The 15445-nt window shown below is 41.4% G+C and overlaps 1 protein-coding gene across 1 annotated transcript in view; it reads right to left on the bottom strand.

Annotated features, from left to right (window-relative positions):
• Positions 1-14516, bottom strand: part of SEC63 (SEC63 homolog, protein translocation regulator) — a 60725-nt gene extending 46209 nt beyond the window's left edge. Inside the window, exon 1 of the mRNA XM_057739093.1 lies at positions 14216-14516. Coding sequence (XP_057595076.1) covers positions 14216-14339 — 124 coding nt within the window. The 5' untranslated portion in view covers positions 14340-14516. The remainder of the gene's footprint in view (positions 1-14215) is intronic.
• Between the last annotated feature and the right edge of the window lie 929 nt (positions 14517-15445).

The following is a 15445-nucleotide window of genomic DNA, read 5'->3' as shown; positions in this document are numbered from 1 at the left end:
AAACTATATCTTACCTAGTCATCCTAATCTCAAAACAGACTAAGAGAAACTAAAGCTTCTGTTAGGCTCTCAATCTGAATCTGAATAGTTAGCCATGATGTCATTCTCAAGGCCAGGTCAGAACCTGGATTTGGATTTCGGACTGGATTTGGGATAAGAGGCTTGACTAAACACTACTCACCATCACTACCACCCAGTGCACACAACCACAGATTACCTAGATTGGAAAGATTTCAGAAACCTGGGTTCAGTTGTCACCTACCCCCTCAGCATACTCTGGCAATGGAGAAGGAAACCCAGAAAGCAAGTGAAAATGTTTGGATCAGAGTAGAACCACCCCACCACCACCAAAGTTCATAACCCTCAGGAATGCCTAAGGATTATAAAAGTACAACATAAGTGCAAATCAATACAAACCAAGTGGTTCAAATAGATTCAGCTCTTACTAGACTGGACAGCAGCATACAACTATATCATATGCCTACCGGCCTCAATTTTATTTTCCCTTTATAGTACTGAAACAAGTATTATAGACAGGGTTTTTCAGTCTCAGCACTACTGACATCTTGGACTAGGTAATTGTGGGGAGCTGCCCTGTGTATTAGAGGATGTTTGGCAGCATTATGGTCTCTACCCACTAGATGCCAAGAGCACCTCCCAACTGGAGACAATATTAAACACACACACACCCCCCAAAACACATGGCTCTAGAGGGGAAAGCAAGCTGAATGATATGGCCTGAAGATCAGGGACACAGGGAGAAGAAAGGAAAGGTTCGGAGAATAAACAGAGGTGATAAGACAACAATTATCTTTTTCCATTGCCCTACAAGTATCCTTCAGGCAAAGAGAATCACTATATATATGACTATTTATGAATACCTTGGCAGGGCAGAGCTTGATTATTTTAAAAGAATAAAAAAGCCAGACAACAACAACAAAAAAGCTAGAGGAAGAAAGCCCACAACAATCTCAATTAATGGTAGTCTGGCACACTTAGAGGACATCTGAAGGCAAAAATAAAAAATTTAGATATTCCATAATTATCTCTAGGGGTATATCTCACAATTACAAATGTCAGCTGTCATTGTAGGCAAACTTTGTAAAAACCACTTGAAAAATACAGCAAGTGGCTACATTATGGAGATTAAAAATATATACTTACAAGATGATCAAACACCTAATGTTATATAATGCTACACTTGTGGCTGGAATAAAATTTCCAGTGATGGTATCATATTCAGAACCCAAAAGTGCTATATCACAAATGCAGATGAAACATATACATTCTGAAAAACTGCCAGATGACTCACAAAATAGCTCTGGTGATCACAAAGACACTGATGTTGAATATATGAGGAGTTTGAAAATAACTGTTTCCTGAAATATAAGGGGATTAAACTGTATTTTTGAAGTACTATATTTTATAGTACATGATTTTTAAATATTTTAAGTAGATACGACTTCATCCTTAAGAGGATATACATCCAAGCTGGCCAAAAAACTTTATTCACCTCATTAAGAAATAGGTGACCTTGTCAACTTCTCTGCTTAGAACCTTTCGATAGCTTCCAATTGCACCTAAAATAAAATCCAAGCTTCGTACCAGGCTTACAGACGTAATCAGTACCCCAGCTCCCTATATGACTTTTCCCAGATTCTTCTCCTCACCTGTCACACTCTTGCCACTTTGGTCTTCTCTGTTCCTGGTATATATCCAACTCTTTCTTGCCTTGAAGACTTTGTACGCAACTGTTATCCCAGCCTGAACAGGCTTTTCCACTCAATTCAGATGTTTGAATGGCTGGCTCCACTCAGCTTGAAGAAACTTTCTCAGGAAGATTTTCTATGAATATTCTACTTCTCTACACAGTATTTATCACTATCTGATTTTGTTATTGTTTATATGTCAATCATCTCCCCCACACTAAGATGTAAGCTTCAAGAGAAGAGGGATCGCGTCTATATTGTTCACTCCCATTCTCCACTGCCTAACACAATGCCTGGCAAATAGTAGGTGCTTCACAAATATTTGTTGAATGTTTTAATTAATCTCATTTAGACCTCCCAACCACCCTGGGGGTATGTATGTACCATTATACTTCAAGAGAAAACAAAACAAAGCAAAACAAAAAAACCCGAGGCTGAGAGAGGTTAAATAACTACCCAATGTTACAGAGAGTACCAAAGGAACTGCAAATAACCACTAAAGAATACAGACAGGACTTGTGCCCAAGTTTAAATTCATAGGCCTGTGCACATAATCATTTTATTTTAACTGCTTTTCCTAATCAAAGAATAGACTGCCTTGACAATTCTCAAAAGCAGCTAAAATATATTATGTCCCTATTCTCATTAACTTAACCAGACCTGACTATATCTCCTAAGCAGAAAATGTAATATGAAGAAATTCAAGTCAAAAATTTAAGAACAAGGAGTAGCTAAAAACTAAAAACAACTGATTAAGTGACACCTCTAATAAAAAGTCTGGTGAAACAGAAGTCTATAGACCAGGGATTCCCTGGCTGCCCAGTGGTTAGAACTCTACTTTCACTGACATGGCCCAGGTTCAATCGCTAGTGGAGGAACTAAGATCCCACAAGCAGCATGCCCAAAAAACAAAACACAACACACACACACACACACACACACACACACACACACACACACACAGTACTACGAATAAAACTGCTGCAAGGACTTCAGTATTAAAGAGTGTGGGACAAGGCAATGTAGCACATAAATTTCAGGGGGGTGGAATGGAAAACCAGTTCTTTTTTGTTTTTAGCCTAATTTGCTATATAAGTGTCAAGATCCAAAAGAAAAACAAAATCCATCCTTCATATCTGTAGGACACAGGGCTTTTTATGAGCTATTTGTCTCTAAGCCAGAGCATAATACTAAGGAAAGAAGGAGAGTCTCAACTGCAGGAATGATTTATTTCAAGTTACATTCCTTAAACTGAACTAGAGGTGCAAGATAGTGGAGAACTCTAAACAAATACCAGTGTGCTCCAACTGGGTCTCTGAGAAGGATGCGATGTCTCCTTAGCATACCCTCAAACATGACCCAAAAGCCTACCAAAGGGGCCTCTCTACTCTGTCAGCTCATCAGCTAGCAACAAAGGTACCCTGTCAGAGGCTTTACTCTTCATCCAATCCTTCACCCATCACCGCTTTTTTTTTCTTTTCACATTTATCCTAAGTGATAATCCACAGCTCAAGTCAAAGGTTAATTATTTCTAAGACAAAACAAGAGAAAAAGAAATAGAGAAACTCAAATACTGTTAAAGAAATACTAGCTTAAAAAAAGAAAAGGCAACTTAAAACACTTACAAGGATGTATGCCACACTTGGGCCCTTAAACCCTACATACCCCAAAGTAAGAACAATTCACTGAGCTGAAAGGGCTTGTAGACAATAAGAGGTACAGAGAATGTCTTCCTCAAGATCATAGCCAATCTAGCCAGAGATTCTTTAAATAAGCTTTTAGACATTAATACAAATTCATATAGAAAACTCAGCATATACATAAAAGCAAAAGGAAGACAATATTCACCATTCCAACACCCACATAATAATCACTAATAACATTTTAATGTTTCCTTTATAGTCCTCCTTAGGAGAAAAACATCTGGGAAGGAAAACAGAAGAAAGGAAAGTTGGCAAGGTTGAGGGTGCATACTCAGAAAAGACTTCTCTGTGAACAAGGAAATGCCAGCAACTAATTTCTAGGGGCAATGCGCTTCCCTCAATTGGAGCACTGTGGGGTTGCCTCAATCAAGGTCCTCAAGGACACTTCCGCAGTAATGATGACATCTACTTCTCCTCCCCAGTGCAGCAGATGCCCAAGTGATAGTTTCTCAGACAGGAGAACAAGCAGGACATACAAAAGCTAATTTAATAGTAGCACTCTATAATGTACCAGTGTACAAACTGACAGACATGAAGCTAAAGTTTGTGTTAAAATCACGTTACCTGTAATTTTTAATTTTTTAATTTCTAAATATCTCACGTTTAGAAACTCACTGTAAACATCATTTAACAACTACTAATAACCAAATGAATTAAGACACCATAATATACCTACCATCCTATAAATCAGACGTACAAACCGTTTCTAATTTTTTGGTATTATAGGCATTTAAGTAGGGTGTTCTGAGACTCAATTTCCAACGTGGGGGTGGGGAGGGCCCCACACCTCCGAAGAGCAATTCCTGGAACACCAGCTAGGTGTCCGAGAATTCAACTCAATTCTGACACTACCTACCCAGAGTTAGCATCAGACTTTACAGGCTGAGGGTTCACAAGACTGCACACGCACGCCCCCCATACTTTAGATGCACTGCAAGTCCAAGTTATAGATTAGGGATTTCAAGGACCTCCTCCTCTGGTTTGATTAATTTGCTAAGTGGCTCACAGAACTCAGAGAAACATTTTACTTACTATATCACCAGTTTATTATAAAAGGATACAACTCAGGAACAGCCAAATGGGAGAGATACATAAACAAGGTTTGGGGAAATAGCAAAGAGCTTCCATGCCCTCTCTGGGTGCACCACTCTCCCAAAATCTCCATGTATCCCCCAACCCAGAAGCTCTCCAAACCCTATCCTTTTGGGGTTTTACAGAAGTGTCATATAGGCATGGCTGATTAAATCACTGACCACTGGCATTTGAGCTCAATCTCCAGCCCCTCTACCATCCCTGGAGATCAGGGGTAGGACTGAAAGTTCCAACCTGCTAATCACATGGTTAGTTCTCCTGGTGACCAGCAGAGTCCCTTTTTGGGACAATATCACAATATCACAGTACCTTTCTTTGGTCCTATAAGTATTTAGAACTATATCCTTAGAACAGTGTCTCAGAAGTAGAATTACTAAATTTAAAAATTTTTTAACATTTTTATAGCTCTCTTCTAAAAAAGGAAGTAGGACTATACATTCTCCTCAGCAGTTTGCATGAATGGCACCACCATTCTTAAGCAGCCAGTATTAAAGCCAATTTTTACTAATCTGTACTCAAACTCTTGGAGGCAGACATTATCTTATACATAATCACCCCTGCCCTTTCCAGTTGCCAAGAACATAAATATCTGTATACAACACAGAGAACTTCTTTATTAAATAAATTTTGGTGAGTACCTGCTATGTGCCTGGATGTTTCTGGACACTGAGGATACAGCAGAAAACAAAACAAAAATCCCTGCTCTCACTGACCACCCATTCTAGTGGAGGAGAGAGCAATAAACTAATTAAGCTATACAGTATATTAGAAGATAAGTGTTAGGAAGAGAAAACTAAAAAAGAGAAGAGCGTCCTTGGGGGTATAAAGAAACAATTTTAGATAAGGTGCTCCAAGAAGGCAACACTGGGAAGATGGCATTTGAGCAAGGACATAATGGAGGTGGGGGAGGTTGTAATGTGGCTACAAGAGAAAAAGCACTGCAGACACAGCGGGCAGCAACTGTAAAGGTTCAAAAGAAGAAGTGCGCCTCATGTGCCCTAAGAAGAGCACAGCCGCCAGTATGACTAGAATGGAAGGAGCAAGACAGAAAGTATAAGAAATGAAGTCAAAAAGCTCACAGGCCACTCCAATGACTTCAGCTTCTATTGTGATTGAGATGCGAGAGCCTTAAAGGGTACCGAGCAGAAGAGTGACAAGGGCCAGCTTCAGTTCTAAAAGGATCACTCTGCTACTATTTTGAGAAGAGACTGCAAGGAGCAAGGGTAGAAATAAGGAGACTAGTTAGAAGGCAATAAAACAGGACGCTGGTGTTGGAAAAATAAGAAATGGTCAGACTAGATATAATAATTTGAAGGTAGAGTCAACAGGACACACTAAAAGTCTAGAAGTGGCATATGAGACAGAGAGATTAGCCAAGAATAACCAAGACTTCTTGCCAGAACAGTTGAAGAAACAGAAAAGATTAACTGAGATGCAGAAGACTATGGTCAAGAAGTTGGGGAGAGGAGAGAAAGAAATCACATCAGTATTTTGTATATTAAGATGTCTATTAGATATGCAAATAGAAATGTGGACTAGTAACATATATACACAAGGCTGGAGTTCAAGGAAAGAGTTCTAAACTAGAAATATAAGTTTAGGAAATACAAGCTTTATGAGTCACACAGATGATATTTAAAGCCATAAGACTGGATGAGATCACCAAAGGAATAAGTGTGGATGGAAAAGAAGTCAAGGACTCCGCCTTGAGGTATTCTGATATTAAGAGGTCCTCACTGGTAAACTATGCTCAATAAATTATCCCACAAAAATAGATACTACCACGTCTATAGCCAACTGATTTTTGAAAAGGCTGTTGTTCATTCAGTGAAAAATGACAGTCTCTTCAACAAATACTGCTTGGACAACTGGATTTCCCACACCTAGGAATATACCCCAAAGAACTGAAAACAAGAACCTCAGGCATTTGGATGCCAATGCTCACGGCAGCATTATTCACAAAAGACAAAAGAATAGAAACAACCCACATGTTCATCAACAGATGAGTGAATAAAAATGTGGTATATCAATATAACAGAATATTATTCAGCCATAAAGAGTGAAGTTCTGATACATGCTATAACATGGATGAATCTATAAAACATACTGCTAAATGAAATAAACTAAACACAAAAGGACAAATATTGTATGATTCCACTTATATGAACTATCTAGAATAGGCAAATTGACAGAGACAAAAAGTGGCTCAGAGTTTACCACGGGCTGAAGGAAAGCGAGAATGAGAAGTTATTGTTCAATAGGTACAGTTTATTTGGGGTAATAACAAATTTTGGAAACAGTGCTGATGGCTGCACAACTGTGAATGTAATTAATGCTGCTGAATTGTACATATAAAATGGTTAAACCTACAAATTTTATTTTTTTTATATATATAACCACAATAAAAATTTTCAGAGTAATATATCAAGTACGTCCCTTACCTTCCTACTGCCACCACCATTATTCAGGCCCATATTATTTCTGGTCTACTTCTTTATTTATTTATTTATTTATTTATTTATTTATTTATTTATTTATTTTATTGGCTGTGCGGGGTCTTTTTTGCTATGCGCGGGCTTTCTTTTTTTAGTTACAGTGAGTGGGGGCTACTCTTTGTTGTGGTGCACGGGCTCCTCATTGCCATGGCTTCTCTTGTTGCAAAGCACAGGCTCTAGGCGCGTGGACTTCAGTAGTTGCAGCACATGGGCTCAATAGCTGTGGCTCACGGGCTCTAAAGCGCAGGCTCAACAGTTGTGGTGCACGGGCTTAGCTGCTCCGTGGCATGTGGGATCTTCCTGGAGCAGAGATCAAACCCATGTTCCCTGCATTGGCAGGCGGATTCTTAACTACTGCGCCACCTAGGAAGCCCTGGTCTGCTTCTTAATCTCTGTACTTTCTCATTTTATGAGATGTTATTACATTAACTTACATATAGCACAGTTGCAAAAATGTCCTAAAATGTTCAAAATGACATACTGTCAACCAAATCACATACAAACTCTTCAGCTGGACATATAAGGTTCTCTATATGACTTAAATTTTCTGACTTTTTCTCACACTTTTTCACTCTGGGAACTCTGCTGCAACTGATTTGATCTGTACTTTGAATACGTTTTATGCTTTCCAGCCTCTGTACTTTTGCTCACCCTGATTTCTTCTTTGCACCTCCACCCTCCAGTCCACCCATTAAATCTTCCTTATCCTTTAACAGTCCAGTCAAGGGACTTCCCTGGTGGTCTGGTAGGTAAGACTCTGTGCTCCCAATGCAGGGGGCCCAGGTTCCACCTGTGGTCAGGGAACTACATCCCACATGCATGCCACAACTAAGATGTCTGCATGCCGCAACTAAGAAGCCCTCATGCTGCAATGAAGATCCCACAGGCTACAACTAAGACCCAGCACAGCTTAAATAAATATTAAAAAAAAAAAAAGTCCCGCCCAAATCAGCTTACTCTGAAGAGACTTTCCTCACCTCTAGATATCCACTACAACCCCCAACTAGCTGCAAACACTTTATCCAGCTAAATTCTATAGCACTTGTTTTCACTTCTCTTACACTTTCTTTGTTGGGTTTTGGATATAATAATTTGTGCATCTGTCTAATCCTAATTCTCCCACCCCATCCAGATTATAAACTCTATCAAAAGACTATACTCACACTGCATTCATCTTTGTAGTGTCTGCTGCTCCTAGTACAGGCAAACAGTGAGTGCTCAATCAATAACTACTAGATTTAACTAAACAGGCAAAAATCTAAAGTGAAAGAGATCTGGAATCCACACGAAAAAATTCCTTCATCCATACTGATAAATATAATTCCAAAATGTAAGGAACACCTTATGTTACCTGACCCAACTTTGGGTTTGTTCACCTGCCACAGCAAAGCCAATTTACTGACGTTGGATTGTAGTGAAGGAAGTACAGCACTTATTGCAGGCGCCAAGCAAGAAGTAGGGGCAGCTCATGCTCAAAAAACCCAAACTCCCTGACTGTTTTCAGGCAAGGATTTTTAAAGGCAACATCTGGGGGGGAGAGCTGCAGTATACACGTGTGGCTTTCTTCTGATTGGCTGGTGGTGAGGCAACAAGGTGGTATTCGGGAATCTCAACCTTCCAACATCATTGGGGGGGGGGGAGGGGGGTGTTCCTGAAGAACAACTCCAAGAGTTCCTTCAGATTGTTCCATACATCCCTTGAGGAGGAACTAGGACTCTGTTTTATCCCTGAACTACTGTCATTACTTTTCTTGTTTAATGGTTTTTCCTTTGTTTCTGCATTCCCTCACTTCCTTACTTACTACCTACCTATGACTGCTCTTTGGAAGTCAAGGAATGCCTAGGAGACTAAAGTCTTTTTCTACAGACAAGAAATGGGGGACACAGAGGGGACTTTTGTACCTGGGAGGGCCCTGCTTGGTTTCAATCCCCCTGTCCTTTGATACTCCTCAATCTTGAGGGAGGCAGGTGTGGAACAAGAAAGGGAATAAAGTTTTGGATAGAGAGGTTAAACTCGGCCAGGAACTTGAGTTTTAAGGGGACTTGGTTTCACATATTAAGAGAATGAACAATAATGCCTTTCAACAAACAGTGTGATGGTGAGAAGGTGTAACAACAACATTTGTCATCAACACAGTCTAGTAATAGGAAATGTTTTTTGAAAAGGAAATCCAAGTACAATATGGATATATTTGTTATGACCTTTTTATTTCTGAATAAAAGTATAATTAAGGGAACAAGCATCTGAAAATTTTATTTTATATGAAAATATGCTTATCTTTGTCTTTCAGGTTCTCCAAGATCAAGCAAGAACGCAAGATAGATAACCTTTAAATAAAAACAATTTTATATAATGCATTTACTAATCCAGATGTCCCTCACCACATTTACAAAACCTAAATGTTGTACTATAATTCATACTGCCAAGTTCTCAGCTGGTTTCTTCTACTATGTGGGACTTTAGTGTATGTATGCTCATGTCTGATACCCTTTCTGTCCAGACAGAACAGAGGGAATGACTATTTTAAAATGACTCAAACTTCTCAGATCTCTAATACCCCTTCAAAATCTAAAATCTTAGAAAGACTACATGTCCTAAGTGGAATTTGAACATTCATAAAATATACTCTTTCGAACAGGAAACTGATAACTAGCCACTTTTTTCTGTTAAAAAATCCACTCAACAAGAGATTGAGATAACTCTATTGTAATTAGAAATCGTCTAGATAAATTAAATCAATAGATAAGGCCAATATTTCAAGTAAAAATGTTCATTCCCATCCTTTTCCTTGCACTTGACCCCGAAACTGGTAAAAGTTAATATATTATTATTGGGCCAAACATCAAACAGCTTTTAAAAGGAAGAGAAATAAGATGGAAATGAGTGAAAATTCAAAATCTGCACTTCGCTCTCTCATTCCCTCCATGGTACTTATATTCCACAAACAGCCCATGCTATCTTAGAATTCTCTTTCTAATCTGCTCATTCCCCTATATCCTGACATCTCAAAGGACTAATAAGCCTCCGAAACAAACTCCTTCCCCATCCACTTTTTCCCCACCCAGTCACTACCACCTCCCACAAAACCATTCTCCAGGCAATGCTCCACAAAAGCAAAACTGACCATGTAAATTACTCTACTTAAAAACCTCCACTGTTTATCCAATAACTTATAGGATAAAGTACAAAATGGTTGATTTGCTCCTGAGTGCCAATCACACTAAATCTTTACCACTTACTGAACATCTCCATGCTTTTGCATATGCTTTCCCCTACATCTGGAAGGCATTTCTCCCATTTACCTTTTAAGACCTATCTCAAATCACCTTCTCTATATGAAACACCCAAATCCTCAAACAAAATTATTCTCTCTGTGCTCCCACAGCACTTTCCACTTGTCATTTTAGTACTTATTATAATGTTTTATAGTATATAACTACATATACTATATAGTAGTGAGGGAGTACACCATATAGGAGGGAGTATAAGGTAGTGGCTAACAAGAGAAGCTTTGGCATAAAATGGATTTGGGTCCAACACTCAATCTACCACCTAGAGGCAATTTAGCTTTAGGCAAGTTTGTTACCTCCTCTAAAGTTCAATTTTCTCATTAATAAAACTGGAATAACACTTGAGTCTAGCTCAAAGCGTTACAGTGAGTGCATTCAGCACTACCCATCCTGAAGCTAGTAAACATTCAATGAACAGCAGCAGAGCTGAGGTGAGGATCACAATGATCTGTCTCAGACTGGAGGGGGACGTGGGGGTCTCCCCCGACAAGAAAAGGGACTATGTCTAAAGTCATCGCAAGGGAATGCACACACCAAAATGTTCTGCGTGATTCAGGTGATGGAATTACCAGCAATTTTTGTTCTGTTTCTTTGATCTTTTCTGCATTGAGTATATGCAATTTACTAACAAAAAAACTATAAGTCCTTAAAAATCTGATGCATCACCTAGAAGCAGCATCTAGCACAAAGTATTATGCTCTATAAACACCTGCAAAATGAAGAAATTTCTACAGTGCATTTAGTTTTACAAGTAAGCATGTTTATATGCATTTATTTCTTTGCTTCTTATAATCATTTCTTGGGTAGGTAGGGTAGGTTATAATTATTACCCCTAGAAACGAGGATGAGAGTTCAGAAACAACTAAACAGGGACTAGGCTGGAACTTAAAACCAAAACTTCTAATTTCAAATTCAGAATTTTTTACTTTCCTACTAAGCACTAAAAGGCAACTCCTACTCACATTCCCAAGTCAGAGAGCTAAATCACTTGTACACTATTTGAGAGGGAGCAAGCAGAGCAAAATAAAGGAATGTAACTTTTTAAAAAAGTTTCATTAATTCTTTCAAACATTGGAGAAAAAAAATCTTGAGTACATAAGTGTATCAAATCAAATTGTTTCAGAAAGTCTAAGCGATCAGAAAAAAGGGCAGGAGCTAAGAGCCCCAATATGTGCCAGATACTGTTGTAAACACTACATATATCTATTTTATTAATTTAATTTTATGAAACAGATAACTACTGTCACTATTTCACAAATGAGTCAACTGAAACAGAGAAATTAAATCACTTGCCTAAAATAACACAGTAACTGGCAGATCCAGGTTTCAAAACTAGGCAGTTTTGAAAAAGTAAGATCAAGGAGTCCAAAAAAACCCCAAATTTGGGAAAAGCAATGATATATTTTATCTCAATTCAAAGGATCTATAATACTTAACCTACGGAAAGAATAAAAGCCCTCTCTGGATTATCTGAATTTCTAATAATTACAAGCAGTTATTTTCTCTTGTCAAATATCATTGTAAACCTATTAAAGTTGCTTTAACAAAAATATTCTACTTTCAACTGCAAGAGCTCTACAGCACTATTCTACAGAAAGTTTCTTAGCTTTGTAAAACGAATAAGCTAAAACATTAGAGGTTTTTTTGTTTTTAGCAAAGTGCACATATCAAAAGAAATACACCACCTCCCAAAATGACAATTCCAACAAAAGACCACTACCCACCTCAGCAACACTACTCAAACCTAGCTACAATTTACAATCACATAGGGACCTTTAAAAAACCAATACACAGCACTCACTCCAGACCAATTAAATCAGAATATCTAGCAATGGGTCTAAGTGTTTTTAAAAGCTCCCCCAAGTGATTCTAATGAGTAAAGAACCTCTATTCTAAGAAAATCCAAACCCTCCATATTATTACTTCATACAGAACTTTTGCCCATAATGATCTGAAAAAGTACACAGTCATCCTATTCAGCTAATTTGCAAACAACCAACATAGTAAGATAAACAGGACCTTTCAACTACTAAAAGGGGTATTAATTATAAGTGCACTTAGCCCAACAGATTAGACAAAACTCAAGGCAAAAGGATTCCAATGATAATGTTCTGGATAACAAAGTAACTTCAATTAACACATCAAATATGCCAATGACTAAGCTATTTCTATTTTTCAAACCCTAGATTTTCCAATCTGAAATGGCGCCATGCTTTCTAGTGGAACCCAAGAGCCCAACAATTCCAAAAGAGCAACACTTAACTGTCTACCTTGAAACGGAAAGCCCCTAAATGTGTCCTCTTTAAAAAAAAAATAAAGATTAAACTCAACTTTAAGGTTGTATAATTGCTGGCAAAGTTAATCTTTTTATGCTTTCATATAGAAGACAGCCCTGAAAAGTCAAGATTGCCATAAGAACTCTGAAATTCAAAAGTATATGGCTACATGTGATGTTTGCAGGAAAATAATTTGGTGACTCGTACTGACAGAAGGCTACTTATAATCTTTATTCATCTCACTTAAAAAGTAGTCATATTTTGCTGTTGGGATATTAATGTGTTTGATTATTGGTGCTGTTTTAGACTTTAAAGGCTTGTTAGGGTAGGTACCATCTTTCTGAAATTTCAAAAATTCTGTAGCATATCTGTCCCCAAGCCTTTTGAATAAAGCATGTGGATGTGTAGTAGTAATTCCGAATAACACAACAGGGTATGTTGACATTTGGGATTTTGAAGTTTATTTAGTCTTCCTGTGAAACTGTAAGCAGCTAAAAGCATGAGTCAATGTTAAAGCATATAAAGTTCTGATTTGTTTCAATGCTTCACCGGTAACACCGTCCCCAAAGTACAGCATATCACCTGGACAACCTAGACTCCCACCGCACTCAACTTGAGAGAATCTATTTACTCAAGTTAGCATAGCTCTTGTGAAACAGAAAGCGTTCCCTAAATGTTCATACCTACTTGTTCCTGTTAAGGATAACACAAACAACCTATTAAGGCCTTGCAGTTCTATCAGTTTTAAGAATATCACCGGCCATATGTCCCAGCAGAATGCAACAAATGCAATCCAAAACCCAAATATAAAATGCCTTGAAAAGAATCTATATAACCCTGTGTTTTAATCCGATGTTGTTTAATGTGAAAAGATTCAGAACTAAAAACAAATGGACCAGCTACCTCACAACTGAACTACCCTACGAGACTTAATCCTGCCTTCATACTTGCACTTTTTCCGCCATAAACAGGAAACTCAAAGAAAAGGAAATAGAGAAAAACCTAATTTTTGGTACGGGGGGATAAAGGCATTGCTTCCAACCCCCCCCCCCCCCCCCCCGCCGTGTGAGCGAACACAGGAGAAAGCGACGGGGGGAGGGGCGGCTGGCGAGCTCAGCTGGAGTCCTACACATGCCACCCAGCTCAGACGGTGCCCCCAACATCTGTAACGACAGCTGCAACAGGGAAACGGGGGTGTGGGGGGAAGAGGGCCGTGGCCTGGGGGCTCAGAGGGGAGCCTGCACGCTCGGCTTCCTCCTCGGCCAACTGCTCTCCCACCTCCCAATTCCCAGCCTCCCTATCCCGCCCTGCTCCCTCCATAAAGAAAAATACCCAGGGAAACCGGAGGCCGAGAAGACAAAGAGGCAGGACGAAGCTGCAAGGAGCGTCCAGAACAACAGGGCAGAGGGGGGCAAAGCGGAACTCCCGAGAAGGACAATGAAGGGGGTGGAGGGGAGCCCGGCGAGGTACCAAGGGAAACACCGCGGAGCCCGGGCTCCGCCAGCGGCGGGCGCCTGGACGCGGGGCCCGGCCGCGCGGGCGGTACCTCCGCGGGCTCGGCGGGCTGGGCCGGAGCGGGCGGGAGCGGCGCGGCCCGGGGGGTCCGGCGGGGCCTGCGCGGGTCCACGGGCCGCTGCCGGCTGGACTCACCGGCATTCTGATCTCGGGGCCAGAGGTAGTATGTGGCCGGGATCACGATGAGCCCCACGAAGGAGGTGAGGAAGTAGAAGAAGGTGTTCCCGCTGTCATCGTACTGGAACTGCTGCCCCGCCATGGCACCCCCCTCTCCGCCTCCCTCTCCTCACCGCCGCCGCCACGACCCGGCTCCGCGCTCGGGCTCCCAGCGCCCCGGCCCCGTGTGGCGTAGCTCCCACGCCTCCGCCGCCGCCTCTCCTCCCCGCCCCCACGCTACTCTCCGGGACACGCCGCCGCCGCCGCCGCCGGCCGCCGCTACCGCCTCCAGCTCTCGCGAGAAGAGATAGCTCCCGCCCCCCTCAGTTTTTCCCTCCCCCGCCCCCTGCCTATCCCCGCGAGCTCGCTGAGGGAGACGTGGCGCGCGCAGCCGAGGAACTCCGCGAGGTCCCGCCCTCAGCCCTGCCCCCTGAGCCTCAGCTCCGCCCCCCGAGCGCCGGTAGACCCTCCCTTAAGGCCCCTCCTCTACTCCTAAGTCCCTCCCCCTCCCTCAGTTGCCTTTCCCAGGGTCCAGCTCCCGGTCCCGAGGGTCGGTTTGTGGGGTCCTGGCCGAGCAGTGGGCGCGGGCGAGTCACCTGGCTGCGACCGGGGTCGCACCCGTTCGAAGCAGAGCCGAGGCTTCCTTGCCTCCCCTGTCTCCCATCCCTACCTCGCCCTGTCCCGCACTCTCGCTTTTCAATTTCCCTGGTCGGTAAGGATGTTTCCTTTAGCCCCGGATCCGCTCCTGCACAGTTTGGAGACAGGGATCCGTTAGAACAGGGCGACGCGGAGGCAAGGTCGGGGGTCAGGGGGGAGGGATGGTAAGGGGCTTGTTCGTGGGGGGGTGTTTTGCAAAGCTATTAAAAGACTGTGATCTACACTGCGCCCATTTTGCAGATGGAGATTCTCCAAGCCGCTAGAGATGACCTGCCTATCCTAGAACTAATTATATTTATAGCATTTTCTTTGACACAGGCCGTAGGCAAACACCTTTTTATTGCTTTCAGTCGTTCAATGGTAGGTGAACCCCTTGGAATAAGTCAAAGACTGCACACTCTCCAGATGAGGAAATTGAGGCTCGGAGAGAGTGCCTAACGTCAAGCACAGTAAGAAAAGGTCTGGGGATTAAAACACAGGTCACGCTGACGCCACAAAGCCAGTGCCCCTGAGCACCGCGTCGTCGCCGACCCTCATTTCCCTGAGAGCGGC

Source organism: Hippopotamus amphibius, chromosome 6 (assembly GCF_030028045.1).
Source record: "Hippopotamus amphibius kiboko isolate mHipAmp2 chromosome 6, mHipAmp2.hap2, whole genome shotgun sequence".
NCBI lineage: Eukaryota > Metazoa > Chordata > Mammalia > Artiodactyla > Hippopotamidae > Hippopotamus > Hippopotamus amphibius.
The sequence above is the reverse complement of the archived record's forward strand: the minus strand, read 5'-3'. Positions and strand labels throughout refer to the sequence as shown.